We start from the raw sequence: 18,751 nt of genomic DNA, 5'->3' as shown, positions 1-18,751 counted from the left end.
TATGTTCAGTTGAACACCGCTATACCGAACACCGTTTAGCTGAAATTATCGCTATTTCAAAATTATTTTTCGGTCCCGATTTTACTCCTTCTTCGTTTAACTAAATTTTTGGTCTTTAATCCTAAATCGCTATTCGGTAAAAATTGCGGTCCCGATTTAGTATTTCACACCTATTTATCAATTCTTATTTCGAACTCGATCATGTTTTTCACACCTACTGCGAATGCACTCGGATATTGGCTTGAGGTGACAATGGAGGACAATTAGCGCTTGTTAAAGAATGACATTGAGCACGCATATGTTACAAACATCGATGTCAGAAAATGAGCGATTCATTTGGGTGATGTAGTGTGTATATAATAAATAATAAATATTACCAAGCGACATCCTTCACCACCGGAATGAGACGATATTTGGAGCAGCAGACAGATGGAAGCGAATTCTACGACTTCATTAACAAACTGGACGGATACTTGACTAAGAAACACATCAACGGAATCAACAGAGTTCAGCGAGACATCACATCATTCTTTAAAAAATAAACTGAACGATACTGAGTAAACAACATGTGCTATTTAAACATGCTTTTTTTAAACTGTGCTATGTTCCGAATACATACATGTGCTGTCATTTTGTTTTAAATGTTTTATGTTGTTTTATTAAAGTATAATAACGAATTGTTTGTCGATTATTAAACACTAAATCAACAAATATTTTTGAATACGATAGATACCACAAACCTAGTGTTATATTGGTAAAGTGAAACCGACATTGCAATCATCATGACTTAGTATTTCACGTCATCTATAATTCGCGAACGCTGTCATTTGCGGGCGGAAAATTGTTAATCCGAAACACCGCTATTCTGAAGTAATTTATTGGGTCCCTACGATTTCGGATTAACGGTGTTCAACTGTATATGTTTAATGGAACTAACTGCATAAATATACTTGTGGATCTGGTGCGGATTGGTAGTAAGACAGTATTTGTGCCATTATATATCTTATACCTGGTTGCATATTCCTGTAAAGATATTTGGCTGATTGTTCAGAACTCTTGTTAAAGTTAACAACCTGATAAATGACATGTAATAAAAGTATTTGATGATGTGCACACATATTTAAATATGAACAGGTACTGCTGAAACAGTTGTTTCAAAACTTATTAAAAATACAGCAGCTCACAAGTGTATCCATTAAATTTGCGGAGTAGTAAGGCTTTGAAAGTTAACAGCAATGATGTTGATAATCTAATTTACTTGAACAAAGTTGGGAACAATTGGCCCACAATGTTGTTTAAAGAACAGTTAAGATTTACAACTGAAATGTCCAACCCAGACACAATATGTATAACAAATACAGCCTTGACTTAGTGAGGCTGTTGCAAGAATCACGTTTGGGGGTTTTCTAGAGAATAAAAAATATAGCTCGGCACTAACTAAGTAGTTACAAGCATTATGAATGTTTCTGTTTAGAGTACAGTTTAATCTTTTGTAATATGTCAAGATCAACATTTGCATTGTTACCCACATATAATCTTTTTCATAAATTTCATTTCACAAACAAACTACTGAAGTCAGCTTTTATTTATATTCACTACTTCTAAAGTTAATTCATGTAAGAGTGATTTTGTTTTCAGTCACTTGATCGCAGCCAGTTCTGACCATTAATTGTAGAGTGTAACAGGTATCACTTATCTGTAAATCATAATCTGTTTTGTTTTTCATCTCTTGCACAAGCTACAATCATGTGATTAATAATAGTATTTTTTTTCGAGCCCCTCCTTGATGTCTCAAAACAGACACAAGTACTGTAGGTAAATACAGCAAGTGAACTGACCATGTAATAATGTACCTGTGACAGTTTTAACACAATGGACTATATAAACTACTTTAAGTATATATTTTACTCAATTTCAGGCTGACATATTTGGAACATGTCAAACCAAATACACATTCTCAAGTGACAAGATGAACACAATCCACACTCATCGAAATCTCCGGGAATGCTCCATTCCTCAGGTCTTCAAGAAGCAATTTACGAACCCTGCATCTCTTATACGACCTCTTGCTGGTGGCTACACAGAGGAGCCAATTTCTGAGGTCAGTTGGTCAGGATCTATTCAGCCAAGTAAAAGTTAAATTATACACTAATTTCGGAAAGACATACAAACTATTCGAAATATTTCATCTACATATTTGCAAGTCATGAAGTCATGCCAGTTAGAGTAACATTCTTGTAACCTCAAGAGTTGACCAATAATTGAATGAAGTATAACTTCCCTTGGCATGATTTCTTTCAACTCCATAAAACAGTGACTTCCCTTTGATGTACAGTAATCACAGCCTTCCTACATGTTCTGTTATAATGAAAACAACCCTGTGACCACGTTCAAAATCTTTTAATAAATTTTTTTTCCATCATTTTTCATACATATTGGCAGAGGTCTACTCGTCAAGGGAGATCACTGTATTAGAGGTGGTGATTCCTTATCTAGTTAATTCTGCGGTATGCTTGTACCATCAGACAAAAATCATCTTCAATTCATACAAAAAAATGTTGATATGGAATGCTTACAAAAATGTGATTATAAACCTTTAGCTGTATATCTAGTTGTAACAGCTGTTTATTTCTAGCATATCAATTTTATCAGATGATCTACCCATTTGTGTCGGAGATTGGATGTGACTACAGACTGGACAATGACGAGCAACTGAACCATGTGACGTGTGAACAGATCCAGTATTTCAAACCTCTGGCACATACTAGCCAGGAGGGGGAAATAAACACTGCTTATGTTCAAGTCAGGTACATAATAGTTATAGGGATCAGTTTGTTTTATGGTTTACTTTTCTCTACAGATACATTTGTTGCATTCTGAACAAGGCCCCAATTTCTCAGACAGTCTTATGTCCTTATATCAGGATCAAGCTAATCACACTATTTTTTGTGTAATATTCTCATTTTGAAGAGTTTTTAGACTTATAAAGGAAATCATCTTAATGAAATTCACGATACTAATTTTTATTTTGTAAAATCAAGTTTAAGTAAGTAATTTGGATAATTGAAATAAGATACTTATTCTTGTTACAATTAAAAAATGGGGCCAGTATTTCAAACCTTTGACCCACACTTGGCTTGGCTTTTAGGGAAAATATACACAGGGGCCATCTTATCAACCAATGTATCCCTTTTCGATTTTTCGAATATGGCCTTGCTAGTGTTTATAGTTCAGGGTCAAGTCAAAATCCGCTGTATCCGCTGTACTTGTCAAGGCTGTAAATTGGTGTGTTTTTTTTAAAAATAATTTGTTTCTCTAATTACAGCCAAGATCTGAAGCTGGTCAGCTCCGTGGAAGAGTCCTTACCGAGACCAGATGAGAGCCTCAATGGACGCTCAATCATCAATATAAAATTTGATTTCGCTGGTGGAGACATGCAGACATTTTCAGAGTCAGAGGTTTCAGCTGCATTTCAGAATCTGTTGTCAGAGTATGAAAATGGAGGATATACATACAAGAATGTTCCTGCAAGTTTTGAGCAACTCGTCTATAAATTTCGCCACACGACCAGTGATGTTTTGGAAGCCCTCCGACCCTCTGCCGACCAACAGGTTAGCCTTGATTCTTACTAAGTATGTTTCAGATTGTTTTTATATGAATGTCTTTTAATCAATATAAGAGCTCTATTGGTAATATTTATTGATTTTAAATTGAGAGAAAGCATGCTCTGTTATGCCAAAAAGCTTTACAAAAGCTATTAAAATTGGAACTATTTTTAGTCCTTGAATTACGAATTTGTTGTCAAATGAGTATCTGTCAGTTTATTTTTTGTGTTTGTTCATAAAAGTAAGCAATGTTTGTTCATGAAAGTAAGAAACATAATTTAATCATACTTACATAAAATTTGTAAGTCCCTTTAACCTCGAGTATATTTCTTATTCAAAAAACAGTTTTGGCTTGATATATCTAAGACACTTGATCCTATGGTCATCAAACATCGTAGAAATATTGACCATAAACGGTAGATATGAATTCTAATGATTTTGAGTTTAATTAGGTCAAAGTTTAAGGTTGAAGGAACCATTTACATTATAATTGAGATGATGATAATGATGGGTGCTCCCATCAGGGGACACATTTTACTTAAGGAATTCTAGGGAATGAATCGCTTCACAAGGATATTGTGCAACTTCATCAACAATGAAAACGTATTGAAAAAGACCTTTCTATTATGAAGAAAATCAATCAGTTAAACTATTTTTGTAATAACAATCCTGTTTACCTCGATATTTGTATGTAGAATTAGAGTAAGAGTAAAGGTTACAGTTTATGTTTTATGCTGGTTATTAACACAGATTGTTTAGCTTAATGTCAAAAAAAGTTGAGGTATTACGATAGCTCGGTGTGTTTGTAAATATTTTAACCTTAATAAAAATAAAATTGCTGGACTCAAATACACAAATCATGTGAAAACCTTATGATTATCTCGAGGTCATAATTTCACACATTTTCCCGAAAGTGAGTTCCAAAAAAACCCAACAATTGTGAGGTGTAAAATTTGTTGTAATAATTGGAATGACAGATCAAAGGAAATGTGATAAGATGTGAAAAATCGATTAACACCATTTTATGCATTAAGTATACGACAGCTTTTGAATATATAATCAATTTCCACAACACATTACATAACTGGTGCCAAAGTTAACGATCATTATGACAACTTTGGAAAGACATTGAAAGACATTTCATCACAGACAAAAATGGAAATTTGGGTTGTTTGAAACATCGGATCTCTTGAAGTTTTAGCTCAGGCCCAAACGCCCTTGAGTGAACACAGTTTTACTGTATTCACATGAAACTAGATGCACTTGTTGCAAGTGATTATTTGCCCATTGGTTGGCAAGCCCATAACTTTTGCTTCAATTATTGTCAAGTTATAAATAGAGAATTGTGATATTTTAATCCATGTCTTTTCAGGTTAACCTTAACTTTTACCTGGATGGTCTAAACAGCTGTGGCAGTGAGGCGTGTATGCGCAGTGTAGTTTCGACCCTAAAGGCGGGTGGTGTGGACTGGGTCCATGAACTCATGTTTATTGGCAGTCTCACCCATCTCCCTGATGTACCCGAGACTGTGGTGTCCCCTCTCTATGTAAGTATTCTGCACAGCGCTATCTTGACCATGATTGCATGGGTGTCTCTATGAACAGTATTAAGAAAATACATGGCATGTCAATAGTTTGGTTCGTGAAAGTAAATTGGGTCCTTTATTATAAAATGCATCCATTTCAGGAATAAAATTGATAATCTCTTTTTATTCAGTGACATTCTTTGTTTATTGTTGACTAAAGAAGTGTGCAATTATAAAGATTATCCTAACCTTATATCCTTACAAACATGTCTTTACACTTGAAACACTTCGTAGGTCTTTTTGCATCAATTTCATCCTCCACCATATGTTTTTTTCAGGATTATATCTCCTCCCAGAAGAAAAATGTCTTGATGCCGATGGGTACCATTCTTAGTCACCAGAAACACTCAAAAAATGTGCCACTCACTGTTAGTAGAAATTTTCAAATTGCAACAGGACTGTAAATTGTTTTAATTTTGTGAGGTTTAAAATTTTGCAAAAATACACATACAGTGTATATGTCATGTAAATCTTACTTATATCTTCTGGACATAGAGCACAAATTAAAACATGCATTCAGGCTATGGCCTTGATGTTTTAAACTTGTTCATTTTAGAGCAGATTTAAAGAGCACTGTGAAAAAAGTCTGCCCATACACATAGATTTATAGTTTTGCCACCTTAATTATGCATTTTATATCATAGTTTTGATATGTAAGTACTGTAACAAATTTTGCCGTGGTATCATAATTGCAGAGTTGTAAACATGTTATTTATCTGGTGATGCTTTTTTTTATTTTTGTTAGGTGCTTTTAATCATCAAATTACTTTATCTGATATAAATATGAATTAATGGTGTCATAAAATACTTTTTGGATCTGCAGGTTCAACTGAATATCATCATAAGTATGGCTTATCAGCATTTTGATATGAATGAAATATCACACTCGTGGTTATTCATAATTAAGGCTCGTTTTTATTGATTGTAGCTCTTCTGTTCTGTGAATTCCATATTGTTAGACCCTCTATTTATACATGTGTTACAGGCTGACCTTACTCTTGGGAGAGTGCTAGAGGATATATTGGCCAAGTTGGAGGAACAGTGTGACACAGACACACCACTGACCGCTCACAGGGAGCTCCGCATAGCAATAAAGGTAGCTTGAATATTAGCTTGTTTAAGGGAGTTGACCCACACATAAACTTATTATCCAACATTAACTATAATGTTAAATTCTGATGTTTGGTGACCACATCTAGTATTCATTTAATTTTAAATGGTTTTACTTGCTTATTAAGAAGATGTGAAATAAATGACCATTCATTGCAGCTAAAGATTCTTGAAGAAAACAGGTCAAGTTGTTGTCATACGTTTGATTTACTTGGCCAGAACTCAATAATCATTTAATATATCCACATCAAACTTTGTATCCATGTTACTAGTCACAATATGCACATGTGTAGGATGGCCTATGACTCTGTCAAGTTATATCCCTGGGAAGTTTAAAAAAGTCTTTAAAACAGTGACAAAACATTAAATTGGCTGCAATTTGATAGCCATTCAAATATTCACATTACTAGTGAGAATGTGCACATGTGTAACAAGGCCCATAATTCTGTGTTGAGTTATGTCCCTTATTGGCTCAAAAGAACAGACAGGCGTTGATGTTATTTCTCTTCTAATTCTTCCCAGTAAATGCTTCTATATGATACCATGATACAGTTTTTTACGAAGCACAAAAATATGTTTTTAGGTTGTGGGAAAAAAAGTGTCAAGTAGTATTGGCATCATCGATATTGGCATCATCGATATTGGCATCATCGATATTGGCATTCATCAATATTGGCATCATCAATATTGGCATCATCGATATTGGCATCATTGGTATTGGCATCATCGATATTGGCCTCATCAATATTGGCATCATCCATGTTGGCATCATCAATATTGGCATCATCGATCGATATTGGCATCATCAATTATAACGATATTGGAATATTGGTATTCATCGATATTGGCATCATCGTTATTGGCATCATTGATATAGGCATCATCAGTATTGTTATAATCGTTATTGGTATCATCAATATTGGCATAATCAATATTGGCATCATCAATATTGGCATTCATCGATATTGGCATCATCAATATTGGCATCATTGTTATTGGCATTATGGTTATTGGCATCATCAATATTGGCATCATCAATATTGGCATTATCGATATTGGCATTCATCGATATTGGCATCATCGTTATTGGCATCATTGACATTGGCATCATTGATATTGGCATCATCGATATTGGCATCATCATTATTGGCATCATTGATTATTGCATCATTGATACTTGCATCAAATTGCAGTGAATATTGGCATCATCAATGGGCCTATTGTTCAGAAGGTCATTGTACTTGACTTCCAAATCTTTACTGCTTTGAAAGAAAAATGGATGCATTTGAGATCTGCAATATTTGAGATTGTTTAGCTGTACTTGTTTTGTTTAAATCTATGAGCACATCATCAAATAGTTCACATTTACAAGTTAACAAGGATGTTGTTCAGCATGCATTTACCTTAAGAAAGTTCTGAACATTGGGCCCAAGGTCTTTAAAATTTGTTAACGTTGGCCATATCTCTAAAGTGGTTAAAGATATTGACATGCAATGTGGTGCACATGTTACTAGTGTCAATATGTACATGCTTATTAAAGCCTGTATGTCATAACAATTGAGACACAAATAGTCACATGTTGGCATTTGCTGCTTGTCCAGTTTAAACAAAAGTTGATCTTGAATTAAATTATCCAATTTGTATTCTTTCAGACCCTAGAAAACATAGGGCGAGACCATGCGATACAATATGTCCTAGAAAATTACCAAGAACGTCCGTTCCTAACGGCTGTGCTACAGTGCCTTATCAACAAAAATGTGCCTGTCTCTGCTAGAAGGGACGTTGTTCAGGTATAGTGAGATTTGTATCATCTACTGTGAAATCATAAATATTCATGGGACATTCATTTATATGGATTCCGTGGGTTGGCTTATCCACCAATTCAAGATCTCAACAAAAATTTGATGTTTAATTCTGAAATCATACTGGCTATGTAAAAGGGTATAAATCTATTCACATGAATATACAGGGTCACGGTATACAACATGTAAGTACACTGTACATAACTCATTGTTTAACCTCAATGATAATATATATTAAAGTCAATTATTAGTACTTGCATGCAGTTTTTTTGCCAGTCATTACAGAACATTAAAACAAGCTGATTATCAACTTGTGCAGCACTATGTAAAATGGGCTGATTATTAACCTAATGTGTTTGAGCCTCGCTACTTGATTTTAATTCTTTGATTAAATATTTAATTCATTATTTAATTATACACTATTTCTGTGTTTCACAGTTTGCAAAAATTGTCCCATTGCAGTGTCATAAACTGCATGACGTTTATGATACATAGCACAAGATCAGCGCATGGTGAATTTGCAGACGATTTATGATTGCAGTTTTTTAATTTTTTTCAAAAAATGAAAATCCACAAATTTAAGAATCCATGAAATTGTCCTTTTTCAGAAAACCACAAACTTTCAAGCCCACAAAAACAAATCATTTCACAGTATCATAAAATTCAAAGTGAATATCCCCTATAAACATGAACTACAAGAGGTTGTTTTTTTTTGTATTTTTTTCCTTTACTCCATTTTTGCAATGCTTAGATTTTGATTGTCAATATTGATATTTTTAATATGCAACGTAATTGATAATCAAAATCCTCTCATATCTAAATTAATTACTGTGACATAAATTTTACCTTTTGTATATTTAATACCAACTTTCTTCTGGTTGAGTAGCATGACATGCATGCTGATCTTCATGACACTCCTTGTCATAAGGTTAACCATAATCATGATATCAAAAGGAAAAGCCACTCTTCTGATTTTTTAGTTGTTCGATTCCACCAGCCCCCTGCTCAGTTACAAAGGCACACCTGATGCTATGCGCGACATTCTTTTTACCATTCTTGACGACCGGAGAGAGGATATTACATTACGAGCCTTAACATTTACCACTCTGGCAAAAACTACGGATTTAGACATTGTAAGGAGGCTAATGAAAAAAGTCACTGAGAAGGATGATGTCGAGCAGCTGTTGGCTTATATGGTTTCAAACATTAGAACGCTGTTGGAGGGTAGTACCCCTGAAATGGCTAAGTATGAATTTCTGTAATTAAACTGTATAGTGATAACCATTCAAGCCGCTCAACGTTTAAAACTTAGTGTTGTAAATAAAAATCTGTTGTTCTATATAATTTCTGTTTAAAAGTTTGTTTCCTCTGTAAACTGAATGATTGTTATAATATAAAAAAAATTGTGCCTTGCACTGTCTGTAAAGCTATGCATAGTTTGATTATTATTTTATTGATTTTGTTTATTCTTCAGCGTAACAGCAGCATGGACATCGGTCTTTCAACAAAACCCAGTAAACTTTGATATACCAGATGCCTATAGCCCCAAAACTTCAAAAACTATTGATCTTTCGGGATTTTTGAAGTAAGACATTTTTGCATACTTGGTATAGCTTAAATAATTAAGTTATGCCCTTAATGACAATAAATTAGACATGTTTTGCAACGGCTTACTGCACTTTTGTTCAATATTTCATTGAAATATGTGTATTTAAAAAACCCAAACCATTTTGAATATCTAGACATGGGCTGTCCGAGATGTTTGGAGGTAACCTGTACGTGGACATTGTGTACGACCCCGCGTTCAACATCCTCTCAATGATGCGACTCTCCCTGAACTATCACATCAGGGACCACAAGTACAACATTGCAGAAGTCACATTGGATATTAAAGGTACAGGAAATAGTTTGAAATTTCCTTAGAAATAAGTAGTTCATGTCAGTTTAAAATGAACAATATACATTATGCTGTTATATACTGCATTGGTATTTTAAACACAAGCATCTTAAACATCAATGGTATTTTCTTTGGTGATTTTAAAACATAGATGACATTGATTAACATCTTAAGCTTGTTGTTGGATCATCATTATTGAAGATGAGATATGTCATATGTATCTCCTTCTATATTTTTTGCAACAAACAGATTTTAAACTTTTCTCAAGCATGATTTTTTTACCTGCAGGATTTGACTTGCTAATGGATGTGATTATGAGAAAGACTGATATGACCCTATCTGACCTCTATGCCCTTTACAAGATGGCCCAAGGTCAAGGTCATGCACAGGGCAGCAGTCAGGGAGAGGAGAAAGTGGCCAAGTTTCAGAGGAATATTATCAAAGCAGTGAATGCGATCATAGACAAGGTTAACCATCCTGGAATGAACTTTGACCTTGGTGTGAATTTAAAATTGAAAGGTATGTCTGTTGTTTTTTTAATTATGCCTGTTTAAAAAAAAAAAAAGGACACATTGTAGTTTTTGCTGTGGAGTACGGGCGGTCAGGTGGGGGGGGGGGGGGTTGGCAGGCAGGCAGCTTCCAGTGTGTTGTCTGCTCAATAACTTTGTCCAATCATCACCAAATTTAGTCAGAATGTGTATGGGTATTATATCTTGGACGAGTTTGATAACCAGCCATATCACTCTTGTCACTCAAGAGTAATTGTCCTTTAATTATTACCTAAAATTTAGTCTTGTGTGTTCAATAACTTTAAAAGCCTTTGTCCAATCATCACCAAATTCGGTCTCATAATATCTTGGAACAGTTTGATAACCAGCCATATCGCTTCAGTCTAAAAAATACATAAAATTGGTATTTTCTGATCAATATTTAGAAGCCTTTGTCCATTCATCACCAAATATGGCCAGAACTATGAATATTTTTTGTTGGATTCATAAATTCAAGATGTACATATCTTGAAAGAAATCTAAAATTGATGCATAAATCTTCATTTGCAGGTAAAAATATTGTGTTTGCAAGCCTGCAGGAGCTTATCGCCATGGTTCGAGAAGCTAAAAATCCGCAGAGTGGACAGCCATTTTCTCCAGAGAAATTCCTCCACCAACTAATGGCAGGAATGGATGTCTTTAAACGTTTCAAGTAAAGTCACCAGAATTTGTTCAATCTCAGTATTTAATAGTATTGAAACTATTTAACATTTATGTAGGTGGATGTTTAACACAAAGCCATGTTGTACAGCAATGTCAATCTGTGTGTTAGGTACATGTATTTAGTATGCTTACTGGTGGTTTAAAATCATTCATCAGTCTAAAAACAAAATATCAACACTGTCATTGTCCAATTTATGCTGTGTTCACATATGATTTGACACTCTTTTATTTGAAACTCTAGAATTGTCATGTTAAATGATTTCTTCTAAGGCATAGTTAAATTATGATATGTTGGCATTACACCTTTAAAAATGTAAAAATGTCAACATTCCTTTTTTAATCCTCTAAATTTATGAAATTCTTAAAGACATTTTTGTTAAAACATGTTTGTCATTCTTCCTTGTTTCCTTTTAGTATGTTTATAAACAAAGTTCAAACTTTTAGAATTGTCATAGAAACCAAAACAAAGCAAACAATTATTGTGAAACACCTGTGTAAAACTTGGTAACATATCTGTAAGATTAATTTGATGTATTTTTATTATAAATGAAAAATGTTTAATTCTATATTAATATTATTAGGAAATATCAGAAAACACTGGTACTGTTTCCCCTACAGGAACATAGAGTGGATAAGTTTGCAGAAGATTCTGCCGACATGTGCCGGGCTGCCCATGAACATGTCTGTAAGCGTTGCAGGCTTCAACAAGATCGACATTGACCTTCAGTCCAACCTCGCTTTGTTCATGGGAAAAGTAAGCCCTAATGTAGAAGCAACATCAAGTCAAAGTGTTATGTAAGTTTTCCATTACTAGTAGAGCTACAGCAGAAAATAAATAATTATTTTTAGATTTAAGATTTTATGAAATACAATAGTGATGCAGGTGGGTTGATTTCAATGCATGTGATATGTATAAATGTTAGTGTGTTTTTTTAGTCCACCAGAGCATGTTATGATTTGTGATCACCCAGTGTTTATTGTCTGTCCTTAATTGTATATTGTGTGACATCAACAATTGGGTTATGTGACATCTTCTCAGAAACCAAGTGGCCAATATTGCGAGAGAAACACGAAACCACCCGACATTGGTCATTTTCAAACCTATTCAAATGGTTCCAGTCCATTGCAAATAGAGGCTAGAGAGCTAAAACTAAAAAATAAACATTGAAAATGTTATCTTGTAAAAAGTGCTTAAAATTCATCTCCTCAAAATGACGTATTGGTTCATTGTAGAATCTCAGGTTGGGGTTTTCCATTTTTTTTTGGTGTAGTTTGGTTTTTCGAATAAGGGATATCTGCGATGTAGGAAAACATATTTTCTACTTTTTTAGCTCACCTGAGCACAAAGTGCTCAAGGTGAGCTATTGTGATCGGTCTATGTCCGGCGTCTGTCGTTCGTCATCCGTCGTCCGGCGTCAACAATTGGTTATAATCATCTTCTTCTCCTAAACTGCTTGGACAATTTTGATGAAACTTCATAGGAATGATCCTTGGTTGGTGCTTTTTCAAAATTGTTCAGAGAAAGGAATTCCATGAAGAACTCTGGTTGCCATGGCAACCTAAAGGAAAATGTCAACAATTGGTTATAATCATCTTCTTCTCCTAAACCCCTTGGACAATTTTGCTGAAACTTCACAGGAATGATCCTTGGTTGGTGATTTTTCAAAACTGTTCAAAGAAATTAATTTCATGCAGAACTCTGGTTGCCATGGCAACCTAAAGGAAAATGTCAACAATTGGTTATAATCATCATCTTCTCCTAAACCGCTTGGACAATTTTGATGAAACTTTATAGGAATGATCCTTGGTTGGTGCTTTTTCAAAATTGTTAAAAAAAAATGAATTCCATGCAGAACTCTGGTTGCCATGGCAACCTAAAGGAAAATGTCAACAATTGGTTATAATCATCATCTTCGCCTAAACCCCTTAGACAATTTTAATGAAACTTCATAGGAATGATCCTTGGTTGGTGCTTTTTCAAAATTGTTCAAAGAAATGAATTCCATGCAGAACTCTGGTTGCCATGGCAACCTAAAGGAAAATGTCAACAATTGGTTATAATCATCATCTTCTCCTAAACCCCTTGGACAATTTTAATGAAACTTCACAGGAATGATCCTTGGTTGGTGCTTTTTCAAAATTGTTCAAAGAAATTAATTCCATGTGGAACTCTGGTTGCCATGGCAACCTAAAGATTATAATCATCATCTTCTCCTAAACCCCTTGGACCATTTTAATGAAACTTCATAGGAATGATCCTTGGTTGGTGTTTTTTCAAAATAGTTCAAAGAAATGAATGCAGAACTCTGGTTGCAATGGCAACCTAAAAGAAAATTACAAGACTTTTTTTGGCAAATATTATGAAGCCTAGTGCTTAAAAATTTGGTGTATGAAATTGTCGATTGGTTATCTACCATGTTTATTCAAATTATGCCCCTGGAGAAAAATTTGCCTTAGCCCGTGGGCTACAAGTTCATTATAAATACATTTTGTTAAAATCTGATAGTTATGTTAAGTTTACTCTTGAAGCAAGGGCAGCAAGTCTTGCTATATGGTCTCCCTTTTTGTTGGAGATTCCACTACTTTCTATTTTTAGTAACAAGGGAATAGATTTCAATTTTTATTAAGTCTTCAACATAGTCACTTCTGAGGTAATTATTGTTCTTTTTTTAGGTTCATAGATTTAAATAATTATGCCCCCCTTCGAAGAAGAGGGGTATATTGCTTTGCACAGGCATGTCGGTATGTCGGTCGGTCGGTCGGTCGGTCGGTCCGTCGGTAGACCAAAGCTTGTCCGAGTGATAACTCAACAATTCCTGGACGTATGGTCATCAAACTTGACATGAAGGTTGGGCCTGACCAGTAGATGACCCCTATTGATTTTAGGGCTCATCGGGTCAAAGGTCAAGGTCACAGTGACCTTTAATGGTAAAATAATTTTAAAGCTTGTCCGAGTGATAACTCAACAATGCCTAGACCTATGGTCATCAAACTTGATATGGAAGTTGGGCCCGACCATTAGATGACCCCTATTGTTTTTGGGGGTCATCGGGCCAAAGGTCAAGGTCACAGTGACCTTGAATGGTAATAGGATGTCCGAGTGATAACTCGACAATGTCTGCACCCTTGGCCCTCATTCTTGACTTGGAGGTTGGGCCTGACCAGTAGCTGACCCCTATTGTTTTTGGGGCTCATCGGGTCAAAGATCAAGGTCATAGTGACATTGAATGGTAAAAGGTTGTCCGAGTGATAACTCAACAATGCCTGCACCCATGGCCCTCATAATTGACTTGGAGGTTGGGCCTGACCAGTAGATGAACCCTATTGTTTTTGGGGGTCATCAGGCCAAAGGTCAAGGTCACAGTGACCTTGAATGGTAAAAGGTTGTCCATGTGATAACTCGACAATGCCTACACCCATGGTCCTCATAATTGACTTGGAGGTTGGGCCTGGCCAGTAGATGACCCCTATTGTTTTCGGGGGTCATCGGTCCAAAGGTCAAGGTCACAGTGACTTTGAATGGTTAAAGGTTATCCGTGTCATTACTCGACAATGCCTGCACCTATGACCCTCAAACTTGACTTGGAGGTTGGGCCTGACCAGTAGATGACCCCTATTGTTTTTGGGGGTCATTGGGCCAAAGGTCAAGGTCACAGTGACCTTGAATGGTAAAAGGTTGTCTGAGTGATAACTCGACAATGCCTGCACCCACGGCCATCAAACTTGAATTGGAGGTTGGGCCTGACCAGTAGATGGCCCCTATTGATTTTAGGGGTCATTGGGCCAAAGGTCAAGGTAACAGTGACTTTGAACGATAAAAGGTTGCCCGAGTGATAACTCAACAATGCCTGCGCCCATGGCCCTCAAACTTGACTTGGAGGTTGGGCCTGACCAGTAGATGACTCCTATTGATTTAAGGGGTCAGAGGTCAAGGTCACAGTGACCTTGAAAGCAAACTCGACAATTCCTGGACCTATGGTCATCAAACTTGACATGAAGGTTGGGCCTGAACAGTAGATGACCCCTCTTGACTTTGGGGGTCATCAGGCCAAGGTCAAGGTCACAGTAACCTTTAACGCAAAAAAGTTAACAAATCTTCTCCCAGTGATATCTCAACAATACCTGAATCTATGATCATCAAACTTGACATGTAAGTTGGGCCTGACCAGGAGATGACCCTTATTGATTTTAGGAGTCTTTGGGTCAAAGGTCAGGTTCACAGTGACCTTGAATGCGAAAATGTTTCAAGTGATAATTGGACAATGCCTGCACCCATGGCCCTCAAACTTGACTTGGAGTTGTGTCTGACCTGTAGATGACCCCTTATGATTTAAGGGGTCATTGGATCAAAGGTCAAGGTTACAGTGACCTTGAACGAAAAATGCTTGTCTGTGTGATAACTTGTCAATGCCTGCACCCATGGCCCTCAAACTTAACATTTAGATTTTTGGTGACCAGCTGATGACTACTATGGATTTTGAGGTCATAGAGTCAAAGGTCATGGTCATAACACACTCTATCCTCAAACTTTGAATGGTCATAATCTTAAAACTGCCTCAGCGGCATACAATGTTAGCGACAAATCAGCTGTCATTTCGGTCCATGCATATTTCATTCAATTGTTCATATAACACCATGGCGCTCAGGGGGGGCATAATGTTTGACAAACATCTTTTGTTATTATACACTTTATTCTTTAGAAGAAATTTCATTTTTACTTAATAATAAATTTAATAATCAGACTTTTCCATTGAACTTCATATAGATTATTGTTCATGCAGATACTACATTCTTATCTTCTGTGTGGATAGTGCAAGAAACGTGTCCCTACCTTAAGGTCAAGGTCACACCAAGTGTTATTCACAATGGAATACTGCATATATAAGGACATGAGTTTAGGTTGTCATGTCGGGGCTATAACTTTTATTGTATGGACAGATTTTAAAATGACTTGCCACATGTGTTCAACATACCAAGACGACGTGTCGTGTGCAAGACCCATGTCCTTACGTCTAAGTTGAAGGTTACACTTAGTGTTTATTCACAATGGAATGCTGCATATAAGTACATGGAGTATAGGGTGTCGTGTACGGGCTGTAACTTTCTCTTGTATGGACAGATTTTAAAATGACTTGCCACATGTATTCGACATACCAAGACGATGTGTCGTGTGCAAGACCCATGTCCCTACCTCTAAGGTGAAAGATGCACACTTATTCACAATGGAATGCTGAATATGAGGACATGAGAGTGTAGGCTGTCAAGTATGGGTGGTATTTTTTTATGTTCAGAGGCAATTTAAAATAACTTGCCATATGTATTTGATACGTAAAGGCAAGATCAACTTTTTATGTACTTGTTCATAGGACAATGTCACATTCGGGGGCATTTGTCACATACTGTGACAGCTTTTGTTTAATTTTCTTTAAGAAACAAGCTATATTGATAACAAAGGTTAAACTCTTTTACTCAGGTGAGCGATTTAGGTCCATCATGGCCCTCTTGTTGTAAAAAATATATGACATAGAACAATTCCTAAAACATATTTTTATACATTATTTTTATAATTTTAAAGCATAAAAATATTGAATTTGGATCAATTAAGAGCTGTTAAACGAATTGAAATGAAATTTTATGCAAATTTTATAAATGCCCATTATATTACATTGTTGGAGTAAGCTGCTAAGATTACACTGTTTGTAGAAGAGGAAAAAATGCATATGTTATATCAAGTTATAGGCATGTTCTGTAAAGATTGAGCTGGTGTCAAAGGCATACAAAAGAAACTGTTTACTTCCGAAGGATTAACTCAACCTTGACATTGAAATAACTTATTTCAAATAAATTTTAGTATTTACTGCACATGTCCTTGAGAATGACCTTATGATCTACATTCTTGTTTAAGAGCATTGATACTCAATGGGAAGAAACCAGTACTTGTGTCCCTTTTCCTTGGTAGAAACCAGTACTTGTGTCCCTTTTCCTGGGTAGAAATTAGTACTTGTGTCCCTTTTCCTGGGTAGAAACCAGTGCTTGTGTCCCTTTTCCTGGGTAGAAACCAGTACTTGTGTCCCTTTTCCTGGGTAGAAATTAGTACTTGTGTCCCTTTTCCTGGGTAGAAACCAGTACTTGTGTCCCTTTTCCTGGGTAGAAACCAGTGCTTGTGTCCCTTTTCCTGGGTAGAAACCAGTACTTGTGTCCCTTTTCCTGGGTAGAAACCAGTACTTGTGTCCCTTTTCCTGGGTAGAAACCAGTACTTGTGTCCCTTTTCCTGGGTAGAAACCAGTACAGAAGAAACCAGTACTTGTGTCCCTTTTCGTGGGTAGAAACCAGTACTTGTGTCCCTTTTCGTGGGTAGAAACCAGTACTTGTGTCCCTTTTCCTGGGTAGAAACCAGTACTTGTGTCCCTTTTCCTGGGTAGAAACCATTACTTGTGTTCCTTTTCCTGGGTAGAAACCAGTACTTGTGTCCCTTTCCCTGGAAAGAAACCAGTACTTGTGTCCCTTTCCGTGGGTAGAAACCAGTACTTGTGTCCCTTTCCGTGGAAAGAAACCAGTACTTGTGTCCCTTTCCGTGGGTAGAAACCAGTACTTGTGTCCCTTTTCCCGGGTAGAAACCAGTACTTGTGTCCCTTTCCGTGGGTAGAAACCAGTACTTGTATCCCTTTCCGTGGGTAGAAACCAGTACTTGTGTCCCTTTCCGGGGTAGAAACCAGTACTTGTGTCCCTTTCCGTGGAAAGAAACCAGTACTTGTGTCCCTTTCCGTGGGTAGAAACCAGTACTTGTGTCCCTTTTCCTGGGTAGAAACCAGTACTTGTGTCCCTTTTCCTGGGAAGAAACCAGTACTTGTGTCCCTTTTCCTGGGTAGAAACCAGTACTTGTGTCCCTTTTCCTGGGTAGAAACCAGTACTTGTGTCCCTTTTCGTGGGAAGAAACCAGTACTTGTGTCCCTTTTAGTGGGTAGAAACCAGTACTTGTGTCCCTTTTCCTGGGTAGAAACCAGTACTTGTGTCCCTTTTCGTGGGTAGAAACCAGTACTTGTGTCCCTTTTAGTGGGTAGAAACCAGTACTTGTGTCCCTTTTCCTGGGTAGAAACCAGTACTTGTGTCCCTTTTCCTGGGAAGAAACCAGTACTTGTGTCCCTTTTCCTGGGTAGAAACCAGTACTTGTGTCCCTTTCCGTGGAAAGAAACCAATACTTGTGTCCCTTTCCGTGGGTAGAAACCAGTACTTGTGTCCCTTTCCGTGGAAAGAAACCAGTTCTTGTGTCCCTTTCCGTGGGTAGAAACCAGTACTTGTGTCCCTTTTCGTGGGTAAAAACCAGTACTTGTGTCCCTTTTCCTGGGAAGAAACCAGTACTTGTGTCCCTTTTCCCGGGTAGAAACCAGTACTTGTGTCCCTTTCCGTGGGTAGAAACCAGTACTTGTGTCCCTTTTCGTGGGAAGAAACCAGTACTTGTGTCCCTTTTAGTGGGTAGAAACCAGTACTTGTGTCCCTTTTCCTAGGTAGAAACCAGTACTTGTGTCCCTTTTCCTGGGTAG

The 18,751-nt window shown here is 36.6% G+C and overlaps 1 protein-coding gene across 1 annotated transcript in view; it reads left to right on the top strand.

Annotated features, from left to right (window-relative positions):
• The window catches only part of LOC128214920 (uncharacterized), a 48,681-nt gene that overhangs the window by 3,445 nt on the left and 26,485 nt on the right, over positions 1 to 18,751 (top strand). Inside the window, exons 6-18 of the mRNA XM_052921635.1 lie at positions 1,919 to 2,101; positions 2,653 to 2,807; positions 3,326 to 3,611; positions 4,978 to 5,151; positions 5,469 to 5,558; positions 6,176 to 6,286; positions 7,953 to 8,090; positions 9,083 to 9,348; positions 9,577 to 9,687; positions 9,845 to 9,996; positions 10,288 to 10,518; positions 11,058 to 11,199; positions 11,829 to 12,005. Of these exons, the coding sequence (XP_052777595.1) occupies positions 1,919 to 2,101; positions 2,653 to 2,807; positions 3,326 to 3,611; positions 4,978 to 5,151; positions 5,469 to 5,558; positions 6,176 to 6,286; positions 7,953 to 8,090; positions 9,083 to 9,348; positions 9,577 to 9,687; positions 9,845 to 9,996; positions 10,288 to 10,518; positions 11,058 to 11,199; positions 11,829 to 12,005 (2,216 nt within the window). The remainder of the gene's footprint in view (positions 1 to 1,918; positions 2,102 to 2,652; positions 2,808 to 3,325; positions 3,612 to 4,977; positions 5,152 to 5,468; positions 5,559 to 6,175; positions 6,287 to 7,952; positions 8,091 to 9,082; positions 9,349 to 9,576; positions 9,688 to 9,844; positions 9,997 to 10,287; positions 10,519 to 11,057; positions 11,200 to 11,828; positions 12,006 to 18,751) is intronic.

This window comes from Mya arenaria, chromosome 13, assembly GCF_026914265.1.
Source record: "Mya arenaria isolate MELC-2E11 chromosome 13, ASM2691426v1".
Taxonomy (NCBI): domain Eukaryota; kingdom Metazoa; phylum Mollusca; class Bivalvia; order Myida; family Myidae; genus Mya; species Mya arenaria.
Note: the sequence above shows the minus strand (reverse complement) of the source record. Positions and strands in the feature narration are given on the sequence as shown.